Source organism: Neofelis nebulosa, chromosome 11 (assembly GCF_028018385.1).
Source record: "Neofelis nebulosa isolate mNeoNeb1 chromosome 11, mNeoNeb1.pri, whole genome shotgun sequence".
In the NCBI taxonomy this organism is placed as follows: Eukaryota; Metazoa; Chordata; class Mammalia; order Carnivora; family Felidae; genus Neofelis; species Neofelis nebulosa.
Genome location: NC_080792.1, coordinates 80,903,612 through 80,924,736, shown reverse-complemented (window position 1 = coordinate 80,924,736; position 21,125 = coordinate 80,903,612). Strand labels below are relative to the sequence as shown.

The following is a 21,125-nucleotide window of genomic DNA, read 5'->3' as shown; positions in this document are numbered from 1 at the left end:
CCTTCGAAAATGACCACCATATCTGACTCCCAAACTTTCTGAACTGAACACATTTTAAGATTAATAATGGAAAGGGACAATTTGCTAATTAATGCAGTTAGGCACTGATGTATATTATTTACAAATAACGTGAGGGGCAACATCTTTGATGTTGAATAATGATTTTTAGAAGATTAAGAACAAATATCGGAGCACCTGGCTGGCTCAGTCGGTAGAGCATGTGATTCTTGATCATGGGGTTGTAAATTTGAGCCCCATGTTGAGGGAAGAGATTACTTAAAAATAAAATATTCAAAAAAAAAAAAAAAAGAATATCATATTCTATTTTACCAAGACAAATAAATCATAGGCCTTGTTTATAATTTATCTTTAACACAGTATCATCTGGGAATAAACAAAATTGCTCTTTGAAATACCAATATGGGTGAGGACCAGTTTTAAATAAATCTGTGTTAACCAGGTAAATTTATAACGTTCTTTCACTGTAAAAAAAAATAAAACTTTTTCAGATTAAAAAAAAAAGCTGTCATAACGTTTGTTTGAAATCATTAGTAAAAAGAATTGAACTTTTATACAATATAGTCAAGTATATGAAGCATGAAGCACAAACTTTGCTATTATACCCTGGACAGAGGGCTCTACTTTTATTTAAAAGTTTTTCTCTAAGTTATCTATTTATGCTTCGGAAATTAAGATTCAGGGTGTAGTCACTTGTTTAGAGTTTCCAGGTTAACTTGAAATCAACTCTTGGAAACCACTGTTCTGGACTCTGTTGTATTTTGGGTATATCTTTATCATACTGTCACATACTTACTTGTGTGTCTATGTGTGAGGCTGTGAGCTTTCTGAAGACAGCAAGTGTGGTTTGAAAACTCTATCTACCTAGCAGCTTCTTAGTGCTTGACACTTAGTAGGCATTCAGGAAATGTCTGCTGAATAAATGAGCTCAAGAATATAGGTCTGAGAAGAAATCAGGTCTGAGAAGATTCTGAGAAAATGACATTTTCTCTTATATTATTTAACAGAATTCGAATCTGTATTTCATAAAAACCTGCCACTCTGTACTCTAAGGAAGTCATAAAATAGTGACACACAAGCATACCTTGACATGGGGGCAGGAAGAGGATCTAAAAATGGCTTTTATCGGATGATGAGAAGCTTTTTTATAGACTCCCACACTTTTTACGCTGTGCAGAAGGGATCAGCAAACCTACTATGCCTTTTGTTTCTGTTCATTTCAAAATTATTCAATTACTACATGAGCAGTTGTAGCTATCAACAGCCGGGGCTGGAGGAAGGGAAGAAGATGGACGAGGCTCTCTACAACCTGGGAGGGTGGCTACTAAGGAGCAAAAACGACTAGCACGCTGAGGAAGAAGATGTTACCATAGAGATTGGTCTGTAGGACTGCCCTGCTTAAGAAACATTACCTTCATATGTTAATTTACTTTTACTTTGCCAAATGTGAGTTGAAGAGTCAAAGAACCCGCCCCTCTCCTCAGCAAAAATAATAGGAAAGGCCACTGAAGCAAGTGAAAATTAAACTAGAACATCCTATCCCCTCAAGGACATTTCTTTTTTTTTTTTTTTTTCCCTCCCACAAAAATGGTGAAAGCTGTTCTTTTTTTAAAAAAGAGGAAAAAAGAAAAAAAAGAACTACCATCGACTAATAGGAAAAAGGGCAAATAAAACTTTAGGAATTAAGATAGAATGATCTTTTAAAATAATACCTAAAAGGGGGCCTTGATGATTAGAGTTCATTAGGCATGTCTAATATAATAAATTGAAAATGAATACTTTAATATATTAAAATCTTATGATCTATATTAATAGAAGGCGGCAGCAGGCAAAGGTAAGTGACTTTACACTTTAACAAAATAAAAGTGTACCTTTTAATTGGAAAACTGAATAGATTTTGTTGGTTAGAATGCTATTAAAATCTGTTTGCTACTGCTACATACACAATGATTTTAAGGAGTGGGGTAGAGGCCGAGAAGCAGGCTAGGTGACAGCGAAACACCTAATCTGGATTGAGAGTTTCTCCTGGAGCCATTTGGGAATAATTAAAAACTGAGGTGTACGTAGAGTTGTGTCCTGTAAAAGTTCACAAACCGTTTATTGAATGCTTACTGTGTAACAGACACTGTGCTGGGTGGTAGGAGAAGAGAGATGCCCTTGAGGAGCTAACAGTCTACGATATGGTGATTATTCTGTTTTTCTTTTTAATTTTTTAATTTTTAATTTTTAATTTATTTATTTTTTTCAACGTTTTTTATTTATTTTTGGGACAGAGAGAGACAGAGCATGAACGGGGGAGGGGCAGAGAGAGAGGGAGACACAGAATCGGAAACAGGCTCCAGGCTCCGAGCCATCAGCCCAGAGCCTGACGCGGGGCTCGAACTCACGCACCGCGAGATCGTGACCTGGCTGAAGTCGGACGCTTAACCGACTGCGCCACCCAGGCGCCCCTCTTTTTAATTTTTTTAAATGTTTATTTATTTTTGATAGAGACAGAGCACGAGTAGGGGAGGAGCAAAGAGAGAGGGAGACACAGAATCCGAAGCAGGCTCTAGGCTCCGAGCTGTCAGCACAGAGCCCGAAGCGGGGCTCGAACTCGCGAACCCTGAGATCATGACCTGAGGCAAAGTCGGATGCTCAACCGATGGAGCCACCCAGGGGCCCCAGTGATTACTCTTGTTATTGGAAAGAGCAGGGTGGCAACACTAGCAAGGGAAAACGAAAGAAATGCTTAAAGTTTATTTTGTCAGAATATACTTTTAGACTTATCAAATCATTTGTCCTCAAAGGGAAGATTAGATTAGGGTCCCTTCAGGGCCTGGGAAAGACCAGATTCAAGGTGAGGACTGGAGAGAAAGAAGTAACCTGGAATTCTAATGTCAAAGGAAATTTTTCGGTGTCCCACTTTACATTTTTTGGGGCTTGATGTGTGATAGAACCATCCTGCTAAAATCAGGGCATCTTTATTCTGGAGGCAGAGCAGTTAATTGCAAGTCATACTCTTATTGGTTGCACATGGCCTTTAAAAGTAAATTTACTTCCTATATAAAACGGTAATCTGTTCCATATCTACAGTTTGACTAATTTAGGATAATGCCTGCTTGATTGTAACAATCAAGGTGGGGGGGGGGACACAAATGTGTATTTTGATATTTCTTAAGTTTGTTCTAATTACTGGAGTATAATTATTGGAGAAATGCTCTTCACTCAAGTCTTTTAAACCATAAAGACAATACTTAAGATTATTTAACCCTTTTAATCCATATGTTCAATGAACCAAAATAGCATGATGTTTAGTCTCTGGCAATTAATTCATTCCCTGTGTGTGTGTATGTGTGTGTTTTTAATTTTTTTTTTTTTTTTTTTTTGCATTTATTCATTTTTGAGACACAGACAGAGACAGAGCACAAGCCGGGGAGGGGCAGAGAGCGAGGGAGACAGAGAATCCGAAGCAGGCTCATCACCTGAGCTGAAGTCAGATGTTTGACTGAACCACCCAGGTGCCCCTGTTTTTTTTTTTTTATTTGTTCATTCTTGCATTCTGTAGTTATTTACTGAGTGCCTGTGCTGTGCCAGGCACTGTTCTAGGTGTTGAGATACATTGTGGAGCAAGGCAGGCACAGTCTTTGCCCTAATGAAATTTACATTCTACTAATGAAATAATAGATAAAAAATTTAATACATAATATTAGATAGTGACAAATATTAAAAAGAAAAGAAAATAGGATAATGAGGTAATGGGTAAAACACTGTAATATGGTAATTTAGTGATATATAGGTTTTTCTAAGATTCTGGTCACAAACCCAAACAAAACTGGTAAATGTTTTGTAAGACAAGTTTGACCGCTTCCTTTCAAAAACATTCCTTGTGGTCACAAATTATGGTGGACTCCGAAATGCACCACCTAGATTCCCCTCTAAGAAAAGACTTGCTGCCAGAATCCTTTTGGGCTGTCAGTCCATTTAGGGGCTGCCTTGGCTGCAGAGAGTGGCCTTGTGCAAGTTCATACCCTTCCCAGGGTGCTCACGTTCAATGACTGATCTGCGTGAGGGTAACAAGGCACAGCCATTCTGGCTTAGTTTGGATAACTCTGAAGGGTCATTTTAGCCCCAGAGCTCCTTGGGAGCCATCTCACTTCAACTTTGCCCTCTGCCCAATGCTGCTCCCTTCTCTCTCTTCCACAGGTGTTGATCCCCAAGGAAACTCCTAATAAGCAAATGAATTGGTGCATGAAATGGTCTCAGCTCTGCTTCCCAGAGAATCCAACCTGTGACCTAAATGTTACCTGTATCTACGTGTCACCACTATGCCATCTGCATGAAGAAGGAGGGACTGATCAGAACAGTGGCTTTTAGAAAAATCCTCCTTTTCAAAAAAAAAAAAAAAGAAAAAGAAAAAGAAAAATCCTCCTTTTCAAGTGAAATCCAAACATAAAATGTAAGATATAAAAGCAGGCTTTGTCCTGGGGGAGGTGTGGATGAGGCTTGTTCCTGAGGCACCTCTTTACAAAATAGCTTAAAAGTCACATTAGAGATCTGCTTCTTTAAAGATTACAGGAAAAGAAACATAGAATTTAAGACCTGGAAGGGATCTCTGAAACCACATAGAACAACTCCTAATTTTACAGATGGAGAAACTGAGGCCCAGAGAGGTTTGCGACATAAAATAACACTAACAGTTGCAGACAGAATTATAAACTAGTTTCCTTATTCCTGTAATCCATTACATAAAATTTTCTATTGAGAACTTAAAATCCTATTTCATTTATGTTCCCAAGTGGAAAACTTTTAGGAATTCAAGCATACCAATAAATATAAAGTTTCTGAATACTTTTTTATTTCTATTGTGTTTAAAATGATATACATATTAAAATTTTTTAATGTTTATCTACTTTTGAGAGAGAGAGAGACAGAGAATGAATGGGAAGGAGCAGAGAGAGAGGGAGACACAGAATCCCAAGCAGGTTCCAGGCTCCGAGCTGTCAGCACAGAGCCCAGCATGGGGCTTGAACCCACCAACCGTGAGATCATGACCTGATCCAAAGTCGGACACTTAACCAACTGAGCCACCCAGATGCCCCTAAAATGATGTATTTTTAAGCCCAGGTATAGGATTTAAATGGGTCTCATGAAGAAATATCATATTTAACACTAAGTTTTCATATATAACATATTCTACTTTTATTGTCTGCTTATATTTCCCCCCTTTTTTATTGTGGTAAAATACACATAAATTCACCATCTTAATTATTTTTAAGTATACAGTTCGGGGCTCTTAAATACACTTCTAATGTTGTACAACCATCACCACTATCCATCCCCATAACTCTTTCATCTTGTAAAACTGAAACTTGTCCCCATTAAACAACTCTCCTTTTCTCCCTTCAGCCCAGCCTCTGGCACTCACCATTCTACTTCCTGTCTTTATGATTTTAGCTACTCTAAATACCTCATATAAGTAGAATCATACAGTGTTTGTCTTTTCATTACTGGCAAATTGCACTGAGTATAATGTCCTCATGGTTCATCCATGTTATAGCATGTGACACAATTTCTTTCCTCATTCAGGTGGGATAATAGTCCACTGTACGCATATATCATATTTTGCTTATCTCTTCATTCATCAGTGAACGCTGGGTTGCTTCCATGTTTTAGCTATTATAAATAATGTTGCTATGAACATGGATACAGACATTTCTTTTAGATACTACTTTCATATTTTGGGAGGATATACACCCAGAAGCAGAATTGCTGGATCATGTGGTAATTATGTTTCTAATTTTTTGAGGAACCACCATACTATTTTCCACAGCAGCTAGACCATTTTACATTTCCATCAACAGTGCACAAGGATTCCAATTTTTCCACATTCTTGTCCATTCCTGTCATTTTTTGTTTTGTTGATAGTAGCCATCCTAATGGGTATGAGGTGGTATCTTATTGTAGTTTTGATTCGCATTTCCCTAATGATTAATGATCTTGAGCATCTTTTCATGTGCTATGGTTTTATTTTCTTTGGAAAAATGTCTATTCAAGTCCTTGCTCATTTTTGATTTGGGCTGTTCATTTTTTGGCTGTTGAATTTTTTTGTTTTTGTTTTTTCATTTTAAGTTTATTTATTTTGAGAGAGAGAGGGAGGGGGAGAGAGAGAGGGAGAGAGAGAGGGAGAGAGAGAGAGAGGGAATGAATATGAATCTAAAGCAGGCTCAGCACTATCAGTGCAGAGCCCCATGCGGGGCTCAAACTCACAAACCTGTGAGATCATGACCTGAGCCGACATCAAGACTCGAGCACCACCCAGGTGCCCCTGGTCGGTGAGTTTTAGGAGCTCTCTCTCTATTATAGATATCAATCCCTTATTAGATATGCAAATATTAGATATGCAAACATTAGATTTGCAAATATAATCTGCAAATATTTTGTTATATTCTGTGGGTTGCTTTTTTACTCTGTTCATGTTGTCTTTTGATTAGCCTGCTTATATTTTCAAGTTAATTCATTCAGTTTTATTTGCAAATGTTTTTTAAATTTCTTCCATCACACTTTCTCTATATATTTATTTCATAATAAAATAGAAATGCATTATATAACTTAAATTATTCCTGACAAACATTTCGTATGGATCAAATACAACTACCTTCTATTTCAGAATATAAATTAACATCTATCCTTAAGTGATTATACCATGCAAGAGAAAAAAATATTGAAAAACCCGTATTATCATAAAACAGCTCTGTACCATCACACAAAAATTAGAATTAAAATCCCCAATAAGTTCAAGACTAGGGTTTTCCTTCTTGTTGACTATGCTAGTAGTATCTTCTAATTCTGTTCTCATTTGAGGGGTCCTGGATCCAGTGGAAATCCTTTTCCTTTCATCCCTTTACCCATGGAGCCCCAGAGGGAACAGAAGGGAGAGAGCCAAATCTGTCAGCATTCATGATAGCTCCTTCCAAAAAGAGATTCCAGCAAAACCTTCTTTTCTACCCTTCAAATATCGGATCACTTGCCCATGTTCAAAGAGAGCTGGCTGCCAATGCTGAACTCTTAGTGGATTTCTACTTTGGTCTGGTATCACTCCTTTCTTCAAAATACTTCCATGGCTTTCTGATAATCTGGGTCCTTGCTGTCTCTCTGGACTCCATTCACTCTTTACATAGCTCACCAAGCTCTAACCTCTCTGATCTTTTCCCTCTTCCTTGAATATACAAAGTTCTTTTTGTCTCAGGGCCTTTGCGCTTGTTACTTTCTGACTCACCTCCTTGTCTCACCCCAAGTTAGCTAGCTTCTACTTATCTTTGAAATTTTAGCTTAAATGTCACTTCATAAGGTAGTCTTTCCACTACTCCCTGATAGACTAAATCCTTTTACCCAGAGCAGAAGTTTCATAATTACATGATATAGTTATTTGCACAGTTATTTTCCTAATCTCCCCCAGAGACAATAAGTTTCATGAAAGCACCATGTCTGTTTTATTTCCTATACATCCACAGGACCTACCATAGTTCCTAGCACATAGTAGAGGTCCTCACCAATTTTTGTCGGATAAATGAATAAGTTAATCAGTTTATTAAAAAAGTTTTTTTAATGTTTATTTTTGAGAGAGAGACAGACAGACAGACAGAGTGTGAGCAGGGGAGGGGAGAGAGAGAGGAAGACACAGAATCCAAAGCAGGCTCCAGGCTCCAAGCTGACAGCACACAGCCCGATGCGGGGCTCGAACTCACGAACTGTGGGATCATGACCTGAGCCGAAGTTGGACGCTTCACTGACTGAGCCACCCAGGCGCCCCAAGTTAATCAGTTTAGAAAATAGATGTGTATCCTTTCACTACTTACGACCAGGGACCAATGTATTTTCTCCTGCCCTTCATCCTTACCTGTTCAATTTCCTTTTCCTTCCCAGGAAAATGCACCAATTGAAGTCTAAGTACACTGGAATTAGGGTGTAATTATTGAGATTTATTAAAAAAAATACATACACACCTTACAAGGAAAAATAAAAAAGGATTCTTTTTTATAATTCTACACTATGGACTATTTACCTAAAGTCACACAAAACATTTTTGGGACTCTGTCCAAAGAATTATTGGTAATTCTGTGAAATACTCATAGAAAATGCTCCGAAAGGAACTTCATGTTTTTTTTTTGTGAAGTGCTTCAACTTATGAAACATGATAATCCTGTATGAAATGAGAATCTTTAATTGGAAAAGTAAAAATACAAAAACAGAATTATTCACTGAAAAGTCAGAATATTTCAGCTGACAGAACTAGTTTTAGAATTAGAAATAAATCTGAGAACAACAGAAAAGAATAGAAACTGTATCTAAAACAAATGGTATCCTGGGAATATACATTAAGAAACATACTTATTAAAAAACTTTTTTTTTTTTTAACTTTTATAGAGAGAGAGAGGGAGGGTGCGAGCAGGGGAGAGAGGCAGTGGGAGAGACAGAGAATCTCAAGCAGGCTCCATGTTGAGCGTGGAGCTCTATCCCATGACCCTGGGATCATGACCCAAGCCAAAATGAAGAGTTGGACGCTCAACAGGCTGAGTCATCCAGGCGCCCCAAGAAACATACTTTCGTGAGCATACTTCTGAAAGGGTACAACCAACGGATTATGCTCAGGAAGCTGTTAAGATTTGCAGTTTTAGGAGCCCCTGGGTGGCCCAGTCCATTGAGCGTCCGACTTTGGGTCAGGCCGTGATCTCACAGCTTGTGAGTTCGAGCCCTGCATTAGGCTCTGTGCTGATGGCTCAGAGCCTGGAGCCTGCTTCAGATTCTGTGTCTGCCTCTCTCTGCCCCTCCATTGCTCATGCTCTCTCTCTCCTTCAACAATAAATAAACATTAAAAAAATTTTAAAAAGATGTACAGCATTAAAGTTATTGGTTTAGAGAGGATTTTATCAATTTCTTTGACTTGGAGGCTATGGATTTATTTATTTTTATTTATTGATGATGGTAGACATCAGAGCAGCAAGAGGAAGATGAAGAAAATAGGCCCAGCTACAGCTTGCAGAGTCCTTTGTTACCTTTTTACTGTAAGAGAACTATCAAGGGCTTGGTCTAGTCCCATATTTCAGTTGTAGAAAGGGAACGCTGACATGTCTGGATGCTAAGCGGCCTGAGCTGGCTTCACTAGGATTGGTAAAGCCTAGAGCTGCGGAGGGTACCACAGAACCGAAACCTACCTTCTTGGGCACAACAGAGGAACTGGAATTGACTGGGCTTTCATCATCGTGCATCAAGACAGGCTCAGAGCTGTTCTCCTCCATGACCTCCTGCATGCTGTTCACACTGCTGCTCTGGCTGCCTGTACTCACAGACACACTTGGGATGGAATGATTGCTGCCCAGGCTGTCCATTTCCCTGATCAGGCTGGTTCCATGCTCGCTGTCCTATAAAAATGGGGCATGGGGGTTAAAAAAAATGACTAGAGATAAAGTCCCAATTCATTGACTAAGCTATTAAGCACACCCAATTCTGCAGTGCCAAGTTGCTTTTCTGCCGAATCTGCCAAGAAAAACTTTTTATGCAGTGACTCCACTACTCCCCCCCATTTTCAGACATCTCAAATCCACTTCTATGCCTTCCTCAGGGGCCATTATGGACATGGGTCATAAGGCCCCAAATGCTGCTATCCCAGGGCTTTCCCCTGTCAGATGCAATGATCATATTATCGTATGGCTATTCAGCAAGCAGAAATCAGGCCAGGTTTGTAAGAGACTTTCAGGGACAATCAAGGTGCTAGATAAAGACCGTACATATTTACAAATAGGGTGGTGGTCTTTGGAAACTAAGACAGAGTGGAGTTTCCAGAGAATCAACAAGCAATATACTCCTTGGCAAATCACTATCGAATAACTTCATGCCTAAGCAGGGATACTATTTCTACTGTCCTGGATAGGTAATTAAATTCTGCCTCCCTCAAGCAATTCTATCGTGCTTACCTCTGTAATCTTATTAAATATATCTGTTAAATAATACTGGTATTCATCACTGCTATTCCAAAGACTACTATTTGAGAAGTGGTAAAATAATCAGCACATATAATTTACTCATCACAGTGGGATATCTTTTGATATAAGATTAAATAATATAATTAGAGCACCTTAGTTCCAAAAAAAATCCTATTTTCAAAGAGTCATACTGTATGTATCTAACTTTAATGAACTGTTACTTAGCCATGGCAATATAAGGAATCACTGGCATAGGTAATTTGGGTAATTTAGTATGGTAGATAACACATTACATGTTTAATAGATTTATTTTCCCAATTAAAGGGGAACATTGGTATATGTGCAACCAAGAGATTTTATAGTCCAATTCAGTTTTCTGAATTTCATTTTTATAATTGTTATTTTTTCTTTCACATCAAAAAGGTAAAATAAAATTCATTGTTCATTTCTTTCCTCTTTTCCATCTAGTTTTAAAGGAAGAAGAAGTTTTTTTTTTTTTTTTTTTTTTTAGTTTACCTATCCATTTGAGAGACAGCGAGAGTGAGTGTGCATGCGTGCATGAGGGAGGGGCAGAGAGAGAGAATCCCAAGCAGGCTCCACACTGTCAGTGCAAAGCCTGACATGGGGCTCAGTCTCACAAACACGAGACCATGACCTGAGCTGAACTCAAGAGTCAGATGCTTAACCGACTGAGCCAACCAGGCGCCCGAGGAGTCCTTTCTTTTTGTTCAAGGCTCTAATATTCCTGCTCCTATCTCATGGACTTCCTGAGATCCTGCTTCTTTAACTATGTCTGTTTCTTCTAATTTCCATGCCTCTATCCTGACTTCTTCCACTCTGCCTGTAAACATGAAGATGCCTGCCCCATGCTCGCATACCTCTCTACATACTGCCCTTTGTCACTTTTCTCTCTCAGCCAAATTTATGAATCTTAACATAACCAGCTTTCCCTGTTTCTACTTTCCCCCTTCCCATTTATTCTACAAACCCACAGTTATCTATTATTCATCCTAACTATTCCTGTAAAACTGCTCTTATGAAGGTCATCAAGAATGCCTTACTTGTAAAACCCAGTTAATGTGTTGTTTGTTTGTTTGTTTTTGGTCCTTGTCTAACATGACCTCTCTGTGGCATCCAATACACTGGCTGCTTGAAGTTGTGGACTCTCAGAACACCTGTGATGTCTGTTCCTTAGGGTCTCTTATATGGCACGGCTCTCTTCTCATTCATTATTATTATAATGCTCTTGACCCCCAGCTAAGCACCCTTTACCTAGACCGCTTTCTTATGTTCTGGGTTTGAATTTCCCAACCAACTGCTGGACATCACTATTCAGGCATCCCAACTGTCCTTACCCTTGCCTCAACAAGTCCTTCTTAAGTTATCTGATGAGAAACCAGAAAGTCACCTCTCCTTTGAAAACTTCATCTGTATACTAGGTCAGCAGCATATGATGCTGGGACCTTAAACTCAACATCACCAAACTGAAATCACCCTAAATCCATTCTTTCTCCTTGGTTCTTTTTCTCTGTTCTTGGTATTGCCATAGTCTATTCACCCAGGCTAAAATGTTCAGAGTCACCTCAAACTCCTCCTCATCTGTCACAGTCACTTTCAGTGAGAAGCACTGTATTTTCTAATCTACCTTTACAGTGTTTCTCAAAAGTCTTCCTTCCCCCTCCCCCACCACCGACATTGCCCTTATTGCCTCTTGCATGGACTAGTCTACAGAATGTAACACATTCAAGCACATCTTACACTCTGTTGCCAGGATAATCTCCCTAAAGTACAGCACTTTCCTGAGTCTAAAATGCCCTATGCCTGTCTCTCAAAAACCACCCATGTCGTGTCCTTCATACAACCTTCACTAATTCTCCCCAGCAGGCTTATTTTCTCCCCACTATGACTCTTGCATGGTGACATATCTTGGTAACGTTTTTCATATTTTGTCTTATTTAAGACTTATTTTACGAATATCTCTTTTGCAATTCTGCATGTTTCTTGAGGCATGGGGCACCAATTACATTTTTATCGCCTAAAGTGGTTTACAAAGTGCCCAGTCCAGAACTTTCCCACTCTTAGAGCGCCTGCTATAATAAACTGGACCTACTTCTTCATCCTCCTGTGACTCATTCAAGGGTCCATTTCGTGTCTCTTGGAAAAGGATTTTTTTCATTTTTCGGTACTGTAGGTTATCTAATTCACGAACAGCATCTTTTGTCCTCTGTATGAGGTCAATCAGGACACGTAGTGGCCGGTCTCGTCGAACAAAATCATGCTGATTGAGGGAGAAGAAAAAACAGAAACTGATAGTGAGAAAACAGATTTGGGGGCACAAGATTTACATTATAAAGCTAAACAGACATAACCGGGTCTGTTGATTTTGCAGAAATAACAAGATAGGACTTTCATTTCGCACAACCTCTCAATTTGTATAAATCTTATAAAGAGATAACTACGCTTTTCTCTTCTTCCTCAAGCCCCATTTTGTGGACTTTGTCCTGGAGTCTACTTGAGAATTCTTGAGATTTACTTTAACATGTAACCGATAATGACTAGTAGTTTAGACGCTTGTAACTTTCAAGTCTGAAGCTATATAATAAGTAGAAGTGATGTAGAGTTCAAGAATATTATTGTTATAATCTGCCTCAATTCTCCTACCCACTCCACAATACTCCTTTTAAACGACTGTGTGTATTTTGTTTTCTATTTTGGTGGTCGTATAGAGTATATGCGTGAAAATATGGCAGCTTTATTTAGAGGTCATAATTCCGGCAGCTTCATTTTCCCTTTACAGAACTGCACAACCAGAAATAAGGGAAAAGGGCCTCCGAAGAGTGAAAATAACTACCCCAAAGTCCATAAATTTTTCCTGGTATAAACAGCCCTCACTTTCAATATTATCAGTGATCTTTACACACATTATGGTTTCCTGGTTTCTCAGTCTGTAGCAGTTTGGAAAGAGGGAATCAAAGTGGGAGAATAGAAGAGGGAGAGCTGTTAGAACTAGGGTTGTTTGTTGTAAAAAAGAACGGTCTTTGAAAGTTCTTGGGCAGCCTGACAATAAAAAGAGAGAAATTCCACGACTAACACACCTACCAACCAACCACATAAAAATGAACAAAGGTTTGTGGGCTATTTTGCAAAGGGGAAAATGCTCCTCAGGCAGTCCTTTTATATGCCACAAGTTGACGAAACACTACTGCTTCCGAGCCGTCAAGAAGTGAAATCATGTTCATTATGCTTTCTTTAAGAAGGCAGAAAAGTACATCATGGATTCTGATGAGATTACACAGAAAATGATCAAAAGTGGGGGGAGGAAGTTTTGTTTTTTTCAAGGAAAAGTTTCAGTTACATGGAAAATTCACTTACGTGAAATTGTAATTTGAAGATATTGGGTAAATGGGATATAATGTGGTAGGCCCTAGATGATGGAACGGATTTCATTTCTTCCTAAGTTGAACAGGTATAAAAGAGAAGTAGGGCCATTGTGAGAAAAACACGTACATGTCTTGTGGTTCTTCACCCCGACTTTGCTGTCAGGGGAACTGTGGCTTTTGCTCTTGCTTTTATAAAATATCTCTTCCTCTGCCAAGAGTCCTTTCTGAAAATGAAACACCATTCCCAGAAGCAAGAGTAGCCCGCGTCTTTCAAGATGAGAGTGAAAGGGAGAAAGTAAATTATTTTGCTCCTCTACTGCTTGCAATTATACAAGAGCAAGTCGGTTTTGAGTAAACTTCAAGCTAGTATTTAGGATCAGTGAATTTTAGAACGGGAATAGCTGTTAGAAGTTCTTTCATTTTCAAGGTGTGAAAATTCAGGCACAGAGAGGTTAGGTGACTTACACAGCTAACTACTGCAAGAGCTAAGGCTACAACTCAGGTCTGCTCATTTGGTGTTCGTTTTCCGGTGGGCCATCACCACTATCATTTTTCTAAAACATGGGTTTGATTGTGTCACTCATTGTAACAGACACCGGTGTCCCATTTATCTCCCATTCCAACCTCTTTTCCTTGCCTTCATCTACTGTGAACACTAGAAAGTAAAAGGGTTGCTTGAACTCCAGCCTTTTTTATACTTAAAAAGTAACAATATGACAGAGTTCTGGCAAACGAGACGCTGTCTAGGCACAGAAGTCTCTGAGGGCGGTTTTGTTTTCTAGAAGAAAAAGGCAAGGCACCTGAAGAAAGGGTGTTTTCCACTCTGCCCTTCCTTCTTTCTCCTCTTGGGATAAAGACTTTTCCTAGAGATGCAGGAGCCATTTTGTGAACAAGAAGATAAGAATCACCTGCTGAAGATGATAAAGTAGGAAGACAGAAAGAGCCTGGATCCATGATGACATTGGTGAGCTGCTTACAGCTCTGGACTCTGCTTATAACATCTTTCTCAATGCCCTGCACTTGTTGCACAAGGTAATTAAGCCCTTAACCTGTTCAAGCCTTTTAAAACTGATATACTCAAAGTCTTCAAAACATGCCTCCAGGGGCACCTGGGTGGCTCAATGGGCTAAGCATCTGACTCTTGATCTCGGCTCAGGTCATGATCTCACCGTTCGTGAGTTGGAGCCTCCAGTCAGGCTCTGCGCTGCCGGCAGAAGTCTGCTTGGGATTCTGTCTCTCCCTCTCTCTCCCTGCCCCTCCTCTGCTCATGCTCGCTCTTTTACTCTCTCAAAAAACAAACAAACAAAAAAACATGCCTTGATGATGAAGTCTAGCCTTTTACAGCCAGGTTCATGGTTGTAATTGTAGGCTCAAATCTAGTCACTCCTAGACCTCTTTCCCATCCAATGCATATAGTACAGTCTAGGTAGTTATTGACTCATGACATGTGTTTCATACCTGTATACCTTTGCTCATGTTCTCTCTGCCTGCAACCCCATCTCCTCCTGTTCTCCAAAGTCCATTACTCTTGACACCCTTACAACTAAAAGGTCCCCAGATCCTTTAAAAAGAATGATTCCATTGTTCTTGAAAGTATATTTCCTTGAAACGTTTAAATACAGAAAAATGCATAAAAGACAGTAAAAGAAAAACATCCCAAATTCCATCATCCAGAAATAAAGAATGTTATTTTACATGTTCTCACACAGGATAATGGATATCTAGAAACAATTTTACATGGGAAGATTATGCATGCTAATTTTAAGAAAATCTGTGAAATTAAGGTATACTTAAATGTAGCAGAATTAGAAAACAATGAAGTAAAGTAATTGCTTAACTTCAGTTATAATTTCTTCACCAATAGTTACCAGTTCTTAAAAAATCCTCTAAAGTTAAGGAAATAAAAAAAAAAAAAAAGATGACAGAGATTAGAATTACTTTTTTTTTAATTATGCATTTCAACTTAAGAATTATTATCGACCAGGGGCGCCTGGGTGGTGCAGTCGGTTAAGCGTCCGACTTCAGCCAGGTCACGATCTCGCGGTCCGTGAGTTCGAGCCCCGCGTCAGGCTCTGGGCCGATGGCTCGGAGCCTGGAGCCTGTTTCTGATTCTGTGTCTCCCTCTCTCTCTGCCCCTCCCCCGTTCATGCTCTGTCTCTCTCTGTCCCAAAAATAAATAAAAAACGTTGAAAAAAAAATTAAAAAAAAAAAAAAAGAATTATTATCGACCAGCTACTCTGAAAAAGAGGAAAATTAATACACTTATCTTTCTTTCCTACCCCTAGGTTGTTCTGGTTACATTAGTATTTTTACACTGTCAGTGCCTATAGCATTTACATTCTGCTCTTTAACCATATAAATGATTTTACCTTGGTTCTATATTGAAATGGATTCAATGTGAAGGTGACGTTTTAATGTCAGGAAGAAAATGTGAAGAAAAGATGGATTAAGAATATTTAGGAATAAGATAGCCAACTGAGGGCGGGGGGGAAGTTGACTTCCTTACAACAAATTTTTAGATCACCTCTCAAAAGAAGCCCACCATAAACAACACCAAAAGAGGAATAGGGAAAAAATATTTGCAAGACCTACTACAAATTAATAATAATAATAAAGCCCAATGATCAGACAAATGGGTAAAGATCACAAAGAGTTTACAGAAAAGGAAACCAATGGCTTTTCAACGTATGAAAGATGCATCAACTTAGCTCATAATGAGAAATACAAATTAAAACTACGAGTTTTTCACTGATCTGAGAGCCAAGTTGAAAATTTGATAGTCCTCATCTTTGTTAGTGGGACTATAAATTGGTACAACTTCTTTGGAGGACGATTTGTCGGTATCCGTTTAAATTTAAAATCTAGATTCCCTCTGATTAGCAATTCCACTTCCATGATTTCATTCTTTAGATACCCGTATACAGTACACGATGACACATGTACACAAACTCACTGCAGCAGTTTGTAACAGCAAAAGATCGCAAACCCCATAAAGAAGTTGGTTAAAAAAAGCATGGTCGTTCTGAGAATGTGACAGAGCCACTCATAAGAATGAGGTACCCAAAACATACTATAAAGTAAAACAGACAATCAAGTTAGAACAATGTTTAGAGCTAGCTCCTACTGGTGCAAAAATAAGAATATTTACTTCCATATGCATAAAATATCTCTAGAAAAATATGCACAAGATTGGTGATAGTGGTTGCTGCCTCTAGAGAGGGGCTCAGAATAGGAAGATTTACTTTTCTCACTCTGTCTTCCTAAATTCGTATTACCTACCAATATGAAGAATGTAGTCCCTTTTTTAAAAAAAACTTTTTTTTTTTTTTTTAACATTTACTTATTATTGAGAGACAGAGAGACACAGAGCCTGAGCAGGGGAGGGGCAGAGACAGGGGTAGACATAGAATCTGAAGCAGGCTCCAGGCTCTGAGCTGTCAGCACAGCCGGACACGAACTGAGCCGGGCTCGAACTCACAAACCGTGAGATCATGACCTGAGCCGAAGTCGGACACTGAGCCACCCAGGAGCCCCGAAGAATGTAGTCCCTTTAAACAAGCAAAAGAAATATATAAAAAATTCTGGGGCCAATTTAAATTCAGTGTTTGCTGCCAGTCCTTGTACCAGTTTCTTCAGTTCCTAATTTATTCTTTCTTCCTTTTTCCTTTCCTCCCTCTCTTTCTTTCTTTCTTTCTTGTTTTATCACTAGATTGGCTGGATTTTGCTATTGAGCCATTGTTTAAAAAGCTATTAAGAAAAAAAAATTGATTCAATTTGTAAGGCTTGAAAATCTAAGCTGCATTTATAACTGAAGAGCACCTTAGCTAGGACAAAGATCCACCCCAAATTATTTTTTTCAACCTATTTGTATAAGTCTTTCTTTACCCTTGGAGTTCAAGGAATTTTATCAGGTTACTGCAAATCAGTTCCATGGTGTCTTTCTTCAGGCCTCTGCTTAAAAGTCACCTCTCTAGTAAGGCCTTCCCTAACTCCTCATCTAAAAAGTTAGCTCCTGAGACACCTGCGTGGCTCAGTCAGTTAAGTGTCTGACTTCAGCTCAGGTCATAATCTCACGTTTCATGAGTTTGAGCCTCGCATCTGACTCTGCTGACAGTGAGGAGCCTGCTTGGGATTCTCTTTCTCTCCCTCTTTCTCTGCCCCTCCCAGCATCTTTCTTTCTCTTTCTCAAAATAGATAAATTTAGGGGGGGAAAAACCCCACCCAAACATTAGGTCCTGGGGCACCTGGCTGGCTTAGTTGGAAGAGCATGCAACTCTTTAACCTGGGGGTGTGTGTTTGAGCCCCATGTTGTGGGTAGAGTTAAAACAAACAAACATACAAACAAACAAACAAACCACCAGCTCCTGCTCCAGCTTTATTTTTTCTGCAAAGAATTTACTACCAACTGATATATATTTACTTTATCATATATTTACTTGTTAGTGTTTGGAACAGTGCTTGGGCATGTAGTAGACAATCAGTAACTGTTGAGTAAATGGTGGGCTTGTTTGATTTGGCCCACCAAATCAAATTAAGATGAAATCAAGTCAAATAAAGATCCAAACAGTTATTGCCAATAAAGTTTTCTTCAGGTATATCTTTAAGTATCTTCTGCTAGATGTGTTTTGCTTTCTTCTTCAGGAGTAATAGGTTGGTATATAATTAGATCTCCTGTCTTCCACAGATGCCATCTTCCTTATAATCATCTTTAGAATTTTTTCCCTTGCATTTAACTTTTATTTCCCTACAACTTTCTATCCTTGGGAATACCCTAAATGGGTTGCTTTACTACATTCGTTTATTGCTTATGATTCTGTGTCTTAATTTTTCTCTTCTGTGTCTTTTCTTACCTCTGCCCACTTGCTTTTTATATCCTTTTGTTGTCTGTGCCCTAAAATTTGTCTTTGAATCCTTGTAGTATCTTCTTCTTTGAGGTGCTTCTCCCCCTTAGTTTTTTTTAGTATTTTTTATTTTTCTTCGCCCCCTTAATTTTAATACCGCCCAAATTATCCTTTTTTTCCCCTTTATGGTAGGGCTTTCTAGGTCCCATTTTTTTTTTTTTTTTAATCTTCACCTACTTCAAAGTAATAAAGATGTTACTTTATCTTGGGTTATCTGGTGTTTTGTTCTGGTTGTCATTTTTCCCTGAAGACATGCGGAGCTGTTGCTGAGACACACAGAGTAGAGCACATGTCTAGAACGCATGATGGCTCTCCACCAAAGGGAATGGGAGTCCTTTGTCCTATTGTTTCTGCCACTGTGTTCCTGTGGGCTGCTATTTACAAGATGAAAACACTTAATTTTCCATGGCAAAATTAGCTGCCTTCAGATCTACCTCTTCAGAAACACTTACAGCCAGAGAAAACAATACGATAATGTTTACAGAGTTGTAAGAAGAAGCAAACATAAACTAAGAGTTTGTGACCTACACAAGGTGCTCTTCAATTCTAAAGGCAGCTGACAGTTTTAAGCTTTCAAATTTAGGCAATGTAATCTTTCTGAGTTTTCCTTAAAACCAACCAGCCAACAAAAGAGTTGAAAAATATACGTCCAGAAAGAGGTTAAATAAATCTGGCCCAGTCTGTGCCAAATAAAAGATCTTTATATTGTAAAAGTCTCCACATACTTCACTGATATTGAGGGAACCTACATATAAAGCTTATAATAAAATGTTACATGAAGAGATGCTCAAAACCACGATGCTTAAATCAAATGAATAAAGTTAACATGATACTCTTGTCACCAACATGTATGATGTAAGGCGATATAAATGTATGCTTTGTATATTTATTGTGTATCTTCACTGCCTGATGATTTGTCAACAACCTAACTGAAAATCCCAGGGTTGGCATGTGGACCATTGGCAGACTGTCCTGAGAGCACCGTATTAAAGTGCATGCAGATATTAGTCACAGGAACATCCAAGTGATGACCAGAGCAAAGAGAAATACTCTTTGTCATAAGGCAAAAAGAGGGAGGGGGAAGCAGAGAGGATGGAAAAGATTGGGAAAAGACTACCCAGGGGAATGTACAGCACATCCATTGTGATAATCTTGCCGTTTCTATGTCTTGCTGTTATCTCTGGATAAATGACAAGGCGGCATGTTCTAATCTAGTTTGTCATGATGAGGCGCCATAGGAATGATTTACCATATTCCACTACAACATGACTTCAAATCCCCCTTCTCAAATACAAATTTGAAAAATTACCCGTAATAGTTCCGCTGACGTTGGCCTTTCCTGAGGTATTTTCTGCAAGCAGTAATCAACAAATCTCCTAAAGGAATCTGTCCTGCATGTGCAAATACATTGACAGAAAAGAAAATGAGGGTCTGTGGAATACACTGATTACTTAAAATAATTCTCACTCAAGGGAAAATTTTACATTTTAAGAGCTTTCTAATAAAATATATGGAATATTAGAAGTGGACCATTTTCAAGTTTATAGTATCTAAAAATTCATATTTGGATAATGAATGTGGAGAATTTAAAGTTAGTCAACACATAAACATATCTTAATATATAAGCAAGGTCAAAACATAATTTATATAAGAAAATGAAAAATACTATTATTTACACATATTATAGTTTTGTGCACATTTTTCTTTCCCAAGATAACAACTCTCCTAAATCTCAAGTCTATATTCTTCATGGCCAGTTGGCAACCTCTCCAACACCCACCACCTATAACCAGGTAGGAAAATTTGAAGCATAAGGGAAGAGAACTTCGGAATATGCCTTCTGGATGAAAAAACGTTCTTCTCTTAAGAATCCCATTTTGTCCAGTCTCTTTAAAACTGTCCTTCTTCTATAACTCTTGTGGCCCAAACAGTTATCAAAGTGTCATAATTTTCTATATGGAATGATACATCTTCTGATAGTGTATGGTCTGATAGTGATAGTGTATGTTCAACATATTTAAATAGACATATAATAAAAGAAATGACAAGTGGAAAAATAATGACATCAGAGAAGGTACTTTATCTCTGCTGAGAAGTGATAAGAGCTAAGATGATCAATACGAGACTGTCAGGATTTAAAAGACAAGACTTATTAGGAAGATAACAGGGTATGTTCCCTATAGAATTTCAGTTCCTACACGCAGTTTAAGAACACAGTACAAGTGACAGTGAGAAATAAATACATAAAAATGTGTGTGTGTGTGTGTGTGCATCACCAGTTCACGCCTGTAAAGCACCACTGCACTTCCTCTAATATACAATGAAGGAATGACATGGTTTCTAGGTCAGATGTTTAAAATGTAATGTAATGCGTGCCAAATACATATGGTGATTTCCTTAAGAGATTTAAAATGAGAGCAGAGTCTTACCATTCATTAGACTGTAGCGTTGGGGAGTCATTCTGGGCAATGTGGTATAAGGCACTCATGGCATTCATGTTGAAAAGGGGGGGCTTCCGTTCCGCTGAAAGAAAAGAAACGATAAAGTACTTCTTGAAAGAAATCAGGCAGATAGAGAAATAAGGATCTGTGGGCAAAGCTTTGCTGCTAAATCAACGGCTCGTTACTGTCATCATGCGACATAATCCACTTATTTGAATCTCTAAGGTCAGCCCAGGATAGTCCTTCAGAAGAAGCTGTTGGTCATCTTAATGTACACTGGCAAAGCTCCTAACAAGCCCATTTCAAAAAAGACAAAGAAAAATTTCTTTCTTTTTCACGTATCTTCAAAAGGCTGGTCTTGGCTTGTGTTTCTACAACAGGTATGAACATCTTCGTGTGTATGTATATTGGTTTAAAAATATG

General features: G+C 38.5%; 1 protein-coding gene across 4 annotated transcripts in view; it reads right to left on the bottom strand.

The window, feature by feature from the left end:
• The window catches only part of TAOK3 (TAO kinase 3), a 180,780-nt gene that overhangs the window by 37,322 nt on the left and 122,333 nt on the right, over positions 1-21,125 (bottom strand). For all 4 annotated transcript variants that reach the window (XM_058691648.1, XM_058691650.1, XM_058691649.1 and 1 more), the window contains 4 exons: positions 20,691-20,784; positions 19,571-19,652; positions 12,091-12,258; positions 9,213-9,419 (listed from right to left, as the gene is read on the bottom strand). In XM_058691648.1, coding sequence (XP_058547631.1) covers positions 9,213-9,419; positions 12,091-12,258; positions 19,571-19,652; positions 20,691-20,784 — 551 coding nt within the window. The remainder of the gene's footprint in view (positions 1-9,212; positions 9,420-12,090; positions 12,259-19,570; positions 19,653-20,690; positions 20,785-21,125) is intronic.